At 36.1% G+C, this 12100-nt stretch overlaps 1 protein-coding gene across 2 annotated transcripts in view; it reads left to right on the top strand.

The window, feature by feature from the left end:
• The window catches only part of LOC108340468 (tRNA ligase 1), a 32041-nt gene extending 20329 nt beyond the window's left edge, over positions 1–11712 (top strand). For both annotated transcript variants that reach the window (XM_017577875.2, XM_052878339.1), the window contains 8 exons: positions 915–975; positions 1592–1668; positions 1759–1830; positions 1911–1987; positions 9446–9526; positions 10183–10285; positions 10392–10550; positions 10997–11712. In XM_017577875.2, coding sequence (XP_017433364.1) covers positions 915–975; positions 1592–1668; positions 1759–1830; positions 1911–1987; positions 9446–9526; positions 10183–10285; positions 10392–10550; positions 10997–11386 — 1020 coding nt within the window. In that variant the 3' untranslated portion in view covers positions 11387–11712. The remainder of the gene's footprint in view (positions 1–914; positions 976–1591; positions 1669–1758; positions 1831–1910; positions 1988–9445; positions 9527–10182; positions 10286–10391; positions 10551–10996) is intronic.
• The last annotated feature ends 388 nt before the right edge of the window (positions 11713–12100 follow it).

Below are 12100 nucleotides of genomic sequence, written 5' to 3'. Positions count from 1 at the left end.
GCCCAAATATAAATGCTAAAGAAACTCAAAATTAAAGACATACTCATTATCAGTAATGAAATGTTATAGTCTAAACACAAGGAGGGGAGAACACAGGGATGCAAATTTTGAAAAAACAGAGCAGAGAGGCATGAAATGCTTGTGGGAAAGTTAGAGTGCTACACATCTGTGAAGAGGGAACCAGCAGGGCCAAAAGATTTGGGTTACCAGAAAATAGCTCGGTCTGTCTAAGAAAGATGTTAAGGTACCTGAAAATAAATCATTTTCATAAAGCTCAAAACAGAGTCTGCTTTCAATGAAATTAATCAAGTGAGATGGGCTTCAACCCTAAGAGGCTTCATTTACCATAGAGAAGGAATCAAGGGATTCTCCTTCGTCACCCCAAAATTGGGTGGGAAACCACTGAAAACATGGTTAAAGTATGTTTTTGTAGGCTGCACTGACTGCAGCAGCAAATCAATGTGATGCACAGGCCGTGGTGGAAATTGCCACAGGGCATAACGACACAATGACAGCTCAATTCATTATTGACTACAATGCACAAATGCATAATTTTTTTAAATATCTTCTTCAATCAACATTACAGCCAAAAAGAACTAGACATTGTTAAACCCACTTTCTAGGTACCAGTATGAAAATGTTTTCATTTTAGAAATTTGTGTTATGAAAGGAAAGAAAGTTTAGGGGGATGAAATTTGCCTCCATCCAAGGTTAAAGTATGCTGCTGCAAAGGATATAAAGTGTTATTCTAGAATTATAGTATTACTTTGTTTAGAGAGAAACTACGTTTTTTTTTTGTTTGCTTTTGATCTGTTAGTCTACATCCGGAAGTATTATTGTCTTGCTATCAAATTTGTATCATTTGCTTATTATAATTTCTATAAATTAACCTAGACGCACTTTTAAAAATGCAGATAGAAGACATGTGTCACAAAACCAGGGCATCTGCTGTACCGGTTGTAGCTGAATCTGAAGGTAATGTTTGTTGTTAGTTCTGAATTCTTTGTATTGACTAGTTTTTTAATATTTGTTAAATATTCTTAGATAACTTCAGCTGAGAGAAAAGAGAGAATGAGAACAATGAAAGAAACTGTTTATTAAACTCTGAACAGTTTGAAGTGTGTACAAGATATTTATAGGAGTCCTGTTTCTATTAATACTAACAGAAACTTTCAGCTGTACATAAGAAAACTATATCACTACTCTACAATATAAACTGATTTAAAACTATATCAACTATCAACTACAGCGTGCTAACAAATGTAAGGAACATGTCCTTTTTCACATCATAAATTTGAAAGATTTTGCTTGATATGCTTTAGTCCCTTATAACTTGCTCAGTATTTATTTTGGTTAAAATTTGGAAAAACAAAAATTAGATGATAGTGATCTGGCTTGGGAGCACAAGGACAGTTGTGTAATGTTTCTTGATGGTAAAAACTTGACTTATTTTTAGCTGCATATTCACATATTCTGTTTCCCGGTAGTGAAGAACTTGACTTATTTTGGTACCAATACAATGTTTCTCGCTAAAGAAGGACTTCATTTATTTTCATTTTAGTAATATTCATCTCTCTATTTTGATGTGCAGGAACCGATTCAAATCCTTTTTCTCTTGATGCATTAGCTATTTTCATTTTTCGCGTGCTTCAACGAGTCAATCATCCGGTATTTGTTACTTTTGTTTTACTGGATATATTTTACGTAAAGTTTTATTGCCTACCACTGACTTTATTTGATCATTTCAAATTTCTCAAGGGAAATCTTGACAAAGCATCTCCAAATGCTGGCTATGTGCTGCTAATGTTTTATCATCTCTATGAGGGCAGGGTACAGTGCTTCTTTTTATTGTTACTACAATTTCTTTATATTTTTGTATTTCCTAAACTGAACTTTCCAATATTTCGCAGAGCCGTAAAGAGTTTGAGGGTGAATTAATTGAGCGTTTCGGGTCACTTGTCAAGATGCCACTACTGAAATCTGATAGGTACTATCATGTTATCATTATCCATTCACAGGTGTCAATAACATTTTAACATATTGAAACATATTTCAATCCATTAAAATGTAACTCAAAATAACATAGGGCTGCAAAATAAATTTATAGGTTTTCTAATTTGTTTTAATGTTGAAATTAAGATAAAAGAACTTACAACATTTTGAAAACCTAAAGAACCATTACATTAACAAGATAGAAGCATTCTTGGAACAAAATCTTCATCACTCGATCCATCAATCATCAAGGGGCTTTGACTCAAACAACATCTTCATTAATGAAGGAAGTTGCCATCAACAAATGCATCACTCTTATTTCTACAAATTCAAATTCAAATATTGTTTCCAATCTTTGCAATCTCAACCCCATGCTTATCAATGATAAAACAATAGTTTTCTTTGACAGAGACTGCAAATCCCCTTCTTACCTATTGTGTAACACTAAGAAAACTCTGATCCAGTTTTGAAATGTAGAAAACATCTATAATTATCATTCATTTCTTTGTTGATATAAAAATTATTCATGTTCCTTTGGCTTGCACAATTTCACTATTTCCTATTTTGGCTTTGGGTTCAATTGATATGTCAATAGAGGAAAATATGGAAAAACATTTAGTCACGTGGCTGGTGCAACCTCTCTTAATAAGCCAAATATTCAATTCATTGGAATTAAGTTTTTGTGATGTCATAAATAAATACTAGTAGTCAATGTCATCTTCTCTTTTCATGTTGCTCAAGTTGTTTTTTTTTTTCAATTTGCAATAATTTTTTTAACTGTGACCAAGTTTATTTCTAGAAACAATTACAGTAAAAATGAAGTTTATCTTTGTACCAACAATCTTCTTTGACATGGTTGGTTCGTTGGTAGTAGTAGAACAAGGCAAAAAGTTTCCTTTTCTGGAAGAAGCTTGAACTTTCCCTTTATTACTAGAAAATTGTAAAAAATGTCTTTTGTTGAAAAGATTGGTGATAGGAAGGATGGTCCTGTGTTAAGAAGAGAGAGAAGAAAAGGAATGTAATGAATTTTGCATGTGTGTTCACACATGGGTATTCTTATTTGTAATTGTTAAGAAATGGACTTTAAACCTAACTTAACTCCACAAAATTGGCTTGTAAAGTGAGCTTTATTCCCACTTATATATTGTAAATTGACCTTATCATTAGTTGATGTGAGATTGTCTAACTTAAGATTGAAACTGTAAAATAATTCTAGAGGGCTTGATTGATCCCTCTCACAATCTTCTATTTATAAGAATAAATTGATACACAAATACATGATAAATAGGGTAACCCTAGACACAATATAATCATGATAAATAGGGTAATCCTAGACATAATATAATCATGATAAATAGGGTAACCCTTGACACACTATAATGATGATAAAATAGGATAAATATCCTAACACTCCCCCTCAAGCTGGAGCATACAAATTATATGTACCAAGCTTGGAACAAATAAACTCAATCCGAGGACCCCTTAATGACTTGGTCAATACATCTGCGAGTTGATCGTTTGACCCAATAAACTCAGTACATATTTCTTTGGTCAACAACTTTTCACGAACAAAATGACAATCAATTTCTATATGTTTAGTCCTCTCGTGAAACACTGGATTTGATGCAATGTGGAGAGCAGCTTGATTGTCGCAATACATCTTCATAGTATGGATGTCACAAAATTTAACCTCTTGAAGGAATTGTTTCACCCATATAAGTTCACATGTTAGTGATGCCATTGCCCTATACTCGGCTTCCGCGGTTGATCGAGTACTACATTCTGTTTCTTACTTTTCCATGAAATAATGTTTCCTCCCAGAAAAACACAATATCCTGTTGTAGACCGTCTATCAATAGGTGAACCTGCCCAATCTGCATCACAATACCCAGAGACATGAATGCTTCCTTTATCTTCATATAACAATCCTTGCCCGGGAGCCTTCTTTACATACCTTAGAATGCGAATGAGAGCATTCCAATGGTCAATACATGGAGCCTGCATGAACTGACTAACCACTCCAACTGCAAAGGATAGATCTGGCCTTGTAATAGTGAGATAAATCAGTTTGCCAACCAGCCTCCTATACCTCTCTGGATCGGAGAATAATTCACCTTCTTCTGTCCTTAATTTCTGGTTTGGGTCCATGGGACTGTCTACCGGTCTACAATCAATCATGCCTGTTTCTTGTAATATATCAAGAGCATACTTCCTTTGGGAGATTACAACTCCATCTTTTGATTGCGCTACTTCAATGCCTAAGAAATATTTGAGACTTCCAAGATCCTTGGTTTGAAAATGTCTACACAAGTACTCTTTTAGTTGAGATATTCCAACAGCATCATTTCCTGTAATGACAATATCATCAACATATACTATTAAGTAAACACATTTCCCGAGAGAAGAATGACAATAAAAAACTGAATGGTCTGCTTCACTGCGTTTTAGCCCAAATTTTTGAACAATGGAGCTAAACTTTCCAAACCAAGCACGTGGGGATTGCTTGAGGCCATATAGAGATCGATGCAATTTGCATACCATACCAGACTCCCCCTGAGCAACAAACCCTGGAGGTTGCTCCATATAAACTTCTTCCTCAAGATCACCATGTAGGAAGGCATTCTTGATATCCAATTGATGAAGTGGCCAGTGACGAATGGCTGCCATGGCAAAGAAGAGACGAATAGTAGTCATCTTGGTTACAGGAGAGAAAGTGTCACAATAATCAAGACCATAAACCTGAGTGTAACCTTTTGCAACAAGCCGAGCTTTGAGCCGATCAATTTCACCATCAGGGCCAACTTTAACTGCATACACCCATCGACAACCAACCGCCTTTTTTCCTGGGGGAAGGGGCACCAGCTCCCAAGTATTACTGTGGTCAAGAGCCTGCATTTCTGCAATCATAGCTTGTCGCCATCCAGGATGATCAAGTGCTTCTTTCACATTCTTGGGTATAACAACAGAGGACACTGAGGATAAAAGAGAAAAATAGGAGGGCGACAATCGATGATAGCTTAGAAAATTATAAATGGGATGAGGGTTCCGAGTGGAACGAGTACCTTTTCTGAGGGCAATAGGCCATGCTGAATCATTTGCACCAGGAGGCGTGGGAGGAGGTGACGAGGGAGAAGAATCTGAAGTAGGAGATTCACCATTGTCTTGGGGAGGTGGACTATCCATTGGGGCCCTGTGTGGGATGATCTCAGTATGTGGAGAAACAGGTGTAGAAGGATTGTGATCATGACTGGGAATGACAGAGACAGTGGAGCTATTTGACTCAACCATTGGAATAGGAAGGACCTGCTGGAGGATAGAAACATCCTGAACAGATGGAGAGAAGTAAGGAGTCTGTTCAAAGAATGTGACATTGGCAGACATGTAATACTTCTTAGTTTCAGGAGAGTAACACCGATATCCTTTTTGAAGTCGAGAATAGCCTAAGAAGACACATTTGAGAGCGCGAGCGGAGAGTTTGTCTAGACCTGGAGACATGTCATGAACAAAACATACACAGCCAAACACTCGAGGAGATGTATGAAAGAGAGGATCATTAGGAAACAAAATGGAGAAAGGGACTTTATTATCAAGAGAGGAGGAGGGCATCCTATTAATAAGATAACATGCAGTTAAGATGGCATCCCCCCAGTGATGGACAGGAATATGGGCACCAAGCAAAAGGGTACGAGCAGTTTCAACCAAGTGTCTATTTTTTCGTTCTGCTATACCATTTTGCTGTGGTGTATGAGGACAAGTAGACTGATGTAAGATACCATGGGAACTCAAGATGGCAGAAAAGGAGGATGAAAAATACTCTTTGGCATTATCACTTCTTAATATTTTGATTACTTGACCAAATTGATTCTTGATTTCATTCAAAAAGGATGTAAAGATAGCTAACAATTCAGAACGATTTTTCATAAGATAAACCCAAGTACATCTTGAATATTCATCAATAAAGGTAACAAAATATCTATAACCAAAGGAGGAGATACGACTAGGTCCCCATATATCAGAATGGATGATGGAAAAACTAGAATTACATATTGATTGAGACCTTTTAGGAAAGGAAGATCTAACATGTTTTCCTAATTGACATGACTCACATTCTAAGGTTTGGAGACCACTAAGTTCAGGACACATCTTTTTTAATTTGGACAAATGAGGATGGCCAAGTCGATCATGTAGCACTTTAGGATTAAGAGCAGCAACACAAGACACCCTTGGACGAGATCCAAAATGGTATAATCCGCCAGCTTCATATCCTTCTCCAATCTGTCTCCCTGAACCACGCTCCTGTATAACAAAAGATTTATGATCAAAGGTTATTGAACAATTTAACATTTTAGTCAACTGGCTTAAGGAAATTAAATTAAAAGGACAATTAGGGACAAAAAGGACTGAGTTGAGATTGAGGGAGGGAGACAAAGAAACATGACCGACTCCTTTGGAAGAAGTTTTAGATCCATTTGCAAGGGTTATGAAATGAGGTTTTTCTCGAAAGGAAATAGATGAGAACAAAGAGGTATTACCAGAAATGTGATCAGAAGCACCTGAGTCAATTACCCATGAATTTTGACATTCCATAGATTGAGAAACGCAGGCTGTTGATGTATTGGGAGATTGAGATGGTTGTGCCAAGCTGTTAGACTTTAACCTTAAATACTCTTGATATTCATCCTCAGAAAACATAGAAGTAGAGGTTTCAGTTTTCAAAGTGGAAGTTTCAGTCTTCGAAATATTGGCGGTTTTGGAAGGGAAACCATGTAAGGAGTAGCAATTCTCTTGAGTATGACCCATCCTTTTACAATATGTGCATTGAGTACGTCCCCGACCTCCTCGTCCTCCTCCTCTAGTGCCACGTCCTCCTCTTCCTCGTGTGGCAACCATGACAGATGGTTCCACTAGTTCATGCGCTTCTTGAGTTTGAGATACCGGGACACGCAGAAGGCGAGTGGTCAATGTTTCCATAGAGGGGACCTCATGACTAGTTAGAAGTTGATCTCTGAGATGATCAAAATCGGGATGTAGGGCACGAAGGATCAACACCATGTAGAATTTGTCTAGTTTCTTTTTTATATCCTCTAATGGATCTACTTCCAAAAACATCCTAAGTTCTTCGACAGCAGATTGGGCTTCAGTCATGAAGGACACCATATCATGGTCTGCCATTTTAAGAGATGCAAGTTTATTCGTAGTGTCATAGAGACGTTGAATATCGTTGGCATAAATGCTTTGGGCTTTCTTCCAAAAGGAGTGACAAGTTTTGAAAGCCCTCAAAGATACAAAAAGTTTGGGTTCCACTGATTGCCATAACAGGGCACACAACTGGAAATCTGCTTGTTTCCACTGATCAGCTTTTTCAGTAGGCACATGGCTTCCATCTCGCTCAAGGTGGTCATAATGCCCTTGGCCAAGGAACCACATTTCAACGGCAGCAGACCATGATAGATAATTTTTTCCATTTAGCTTCTCGGAGGTAATTGATGGACTTCCAGAGAAGGAAAGAGTACTGCCAGACGCCATTTCTGAAGAAGACGAATAGTACTAACGAAGAACAAGAAAACCCTAAGGGTTTAGACGAAGGAAACTTTGACAGTGATGGACGACGGTGGCCGGCAATGGCGGGCGGTGGCCGGCGGTGACGGTGGCCGGAGACGGTGGCCGGACGGTGGCCGGCGACGGCCGACGGTGGCCGGCGGCGGGCAGCGGCGGGCAGCGGCGGGCGACAAAGAACTGTGGTGCCGGACAAATATATATTACGAGACAGAAACCAGAGCGGGATCGACCCGCTCTGATACCAACTTAAGATTGAAACTGTAAAATAATTCTAGAGGGCTTGATTGATCCCTCTCACAATCTTCTATTTATAAGAATAAATTGATACACAAATACATGATAAATAGGGTAACCCTAGACACAATATAATCATGATAAATAGGGTAATCCTAGACATAATATAATCATGATAAATAGGGTAACCCTTGACACACTATAATGATGATAAAATAGGATAAATATCCTAACAGTCTACACACTCCCTTCACGTTGAGGTATATACATCTCGAACTTGGAATTAGACATTAAAGGGTAGTCCGATAGCAGGTGGAATTATATGCCCAACAAACACAAATCTCACTAGGATGCGCCATAAACTATGGCTCTGATACCATGTTAAGAAATAGACTTTAAACCTAATTCAACCCCATTAAACCGAATTGTAAGATGAGATTTGCACCCATTTATATATTGTAAATTGATTTTATCTCTAGTCGATGTGGAATTTGCAACAGTAATAAAGAAGAGATATATTTGGTAAAATATCAACATCTAACAAAGACAAATATTTGGTAAAATATTTAACTATAAAATCATATCATATCTCGTTTTTTAATGTAATTAAATCATATCTCCAACATCTTCCATTATGTTTTGCTCAAAAGGAACCGTCAATTACTTCACAATTTACTGAGACCGTTTGCTCTCTCATACATGAAGCTTGCTCGTTTGACTTCTTATTGTGAGCTTTCTGTAAATCTGAAAGACTTCACAATTGCAAAGATATAGACTACAAACTTTTCTAGCACTGAAACCCATGTATTTTTCTCAACAGCCTTTTTGATAAGTAAATTGTCTCTCACCAAAATTGCATTTGATTAACAAAATTTGTTAACCTGTCAGAAATCTTTGACAAATTTATTGTCCTTTTTCATCACTCAAATTTTTCTCTTCAATGTGAGTAGTCTTAACAGATTTGGCTTTGTTACTGCCCTCTATTTCATCTTAGATCATACCTAACACTTGTTTAGGTGTTTCCAAGTACGTGATTTTGGTACAATTTGACATGCAAGTCCTGAATACAGCAAGAGTTTCATATTTCCTCAGTATATCTTCCTCAAAAGCTTTAAGCTGAGGAAGAGAAGGATTTCTTTCAATGGTTGTGGATTTGTGTCAAATATTACAATGTTTCATAAACGTTGAGACTTGAAAACAAACTTTATCTTGACTGTCCAAATATAATAGTTCTCTTCATTAAACATTAGAATGATGGATAGAGAATTTTCAAAGACATATTTTCACCACAATTGCTCAAAAAATAAATCACCCAATATTGTATTTGCACTCAATGAGGACTTTGCCTTATATCCAAGGAAGTAAGCTCTTGATACCATTATTAGACATATGTAAAATAAAAACATAGAAATAGCGGAACTTGCAGAGAAATTACCGAGATTAAAGAAGAGGAGGAAAAAATGTTCTAACATACAGATCATTTTCTTTTAACATCTGTGTTGAACTAACTTTTACCTGCTTTTTCGGATGACTCGCTGTTGTTATGGGATAACTGTATCCATCATTATTTATGAATAGAAAGCTCACTAGGACTCTGAAGCCAGATTGAATTCATATATTCTCTTAATAACATTTTATTTGTATTTTTCCCAATGTGCAGGGATCCCCTTCCTAACCCAGTGCAGTCCATTTTGGAGGAAGGAATTGATTTATATAAACTTCACACTTATAGACATGGAAGGTCAATTTTAATATATTTTACTTGCATGCTTGAAATTTATTACACTATTTTTTTTATTTGGGATGTTTAAGTGTGTAGTGGATGCACTATCTGCTACAACAACCGTCAATAGGATTTATGACCTTTTTTAATCTGTATTATGTGTATTTTTGGATGTAATATGATTAAAATGCATACAAGCTGCAGTAAAAGTGAAAGAACACCTATCTATGATCAGCCACCACCAGAGCTTCAGAAATTTCCAGTGCCTCAATCTTTCAAGTTCTGAAATTTGTTTTAAGATGCAGAAAATGTTTTTTTCTTGCTTGTGTCTTAAGATAAAACTGTAATCTCATATCTTTAATTCAACTATTGGTCAAACTTCATTTTGAATTGTCATGTTTTGAGATTTACTCTATTGATTATGGGAAGGTCTTTGCCGTAGGCTGCATATAGTATATCCTCACCCATGTCTCCCTCTAACAATCATGTGCTGCAACGCACTGGAATTTTTCTATCCCATGATGTTCACTTAGCTGCCAATGAAGTATGAATGACTTGTGATATCTGTTATCTTGATGATTGACAACAATATGTCGATGGCTCCTGTTTACTCTATTTAGTCTCTCTGGTGTAAACCGAGAAGCTGACAATCTTAATGATCATTAATCTGATAGATTAGAGTCTACCAAAGGATCCTACGCAAAAGAATGGTTAAAATGGGAGAAACAGTTACGGGATATACTTTGTGGAAATGCCGAGTATTTTAATTCTATTCAGGTTTGTACATCTAGCCTTTTTTTCTCACTTCTTTTTGTCCACAGCTATCAATATTTAGCATTTTAATAACATTTTGGTGCTACTAATTTCCTAAAAACGTCTGCAGGTCCCATTTGAATTTACTGTCAAGCAAGTGTTGGAACAGTTGAGAAGCATTGCGAAGGGAGATTACACACCACCGGATACTGAAATAAGGAAATTTGGTACCATTGTTTTTGCTGCTCTCACCACGCCAGTTACTGAAATTAAAGGCGCCCTCAATAAAGTAATGGAAATTTTTACTCTTCTAGTTGCATTTTGTTATATATACTCAAACTAACTTGTTTCTGCTCAGTTTAATTGTTGATTTGTAATTGTAATTATAAGGGCATTGAAGAGACAACCTGAATAAGAAAGTAAAAGATATTTAAAAATAAGGAGAGTAAAGTTTTTTTGTTTTTTTTTTGGTGAGGTTGGAGATTCTGAACAAGCAGAAAATTACTGTATATTTTCTTTTAGTGGCAGTATAATTAACTGGTTTTTATTGGAATCTATCTTATTAATTCCAACAGTCAAGAGACTTGACAGGTGTGAGTATAATTAACTGGTAGTATAGTTCCATTAATTGGAAGATGCTTTGTTACATTGTGTATCCAACGAGTTTTTGACATTCGTGTGTATTTATATTAGTTTTAAGAAACAGTATCTGATGCATTAATATGTATAATGCAGTTGGCCGAGAGTAATCCCAAGATTGACGCATTCCTTAAAGACAAACATCTCGAGAACCTTAATCGAGCTCATGTGACTCTTGCCCACAAGAGAAGCCACGGCATCAAAGCTGTAGCTGATTATGGTATCTATCTTAATAAAAAGGTTCCGGTGGAGTTAGCAGCACTACTCTTCTCAGATAAAATGGCTGCGTTGGAAGCTTGTCCCGGCTCAGTGGAAGGTGAGAAGATAGTCTCAAAAAATCCGTGGCCTCATATAACCTTATGGACTGCTCAAGGTGTTGCACCCAAGGAGGCCAACATGTTACCGCAGTTGTTTGCCGCGGGGAAAGCATCCCGAATTGACTTCAATCCTCCCATCATTTTATCTGGCACAATTGACTTTTATTGAGTTCGTACTACTCATCTTTTCTAAAATAAAACCAACTGAAATGAAGAAGCTTGCATGAGCTTTTTCGTTTGCCTATTTATTTATTTCTTTAACAATATCATGCACTTTGCTCAAGGCATACAAGTTAGATCCAATGTTCAGTGAAGATGATGGAGAAATTTTTGTAGGAGTTAGCATTTTCTCCTGAGAAATCGTGTATATATATAGGCTGTTTAGAAAGCCGAGTATGGTTTCTGGAGTTTTCTGGCCGAACTTTCACCATATCGGGTATGATAGTTTTCTCTTCCTTGTTTACTTGCTTAAATTTTACGCTCTTTTCTTATCCATTATGCTTGTGGATTTAAAATAATTTAAGAATTGTTCAATTGAACAATAAATTTTTACTTCGACTAGTTATTTTTGAAATAAAAAGATATATATTAAAATTTTATATATTTTCTATTTATAATTATTTTAATATTTATTTGTTTTTATTTTTTAGGTTTATTTTATTTGTGAGATTTCCATAACCTATCTTCACTTTCCAATTAATTTTATTAGTGAATTTTAATCGTCTCATTTTATTATTTATCTTTGTTATTGAAATTTATTTTATTCATTGTTTGTAATTTTATTCTTATTAATATTGTGTGGATTACTATCGTGTAAAACTACTTCTAGTTATATATTTTGATTTTATTTGCTTATCTTATTTAAGTATTTTAATAAAAATGG

The sequence above is a fragment of the Vigna angularis genome, chromosome 5 (genome assembly GCF_016808095.1).
Source record: "Vigna angularis cultivar LongXiaoDou No.4 chromosome 5, ASM1680809v1, whole genome shotgun sequence".
NCBI lineage: Eukaryota > Viridiplantae > Streptophyta > Magnoliopsida > Fabales > Fabaceae > Vigna > Vigna angularis.
The sequence above is the reverse complement of the archived record's forward strand: the minus strand, read 5'-3'. Positions and strand labels throughout refer to the sequence as shown.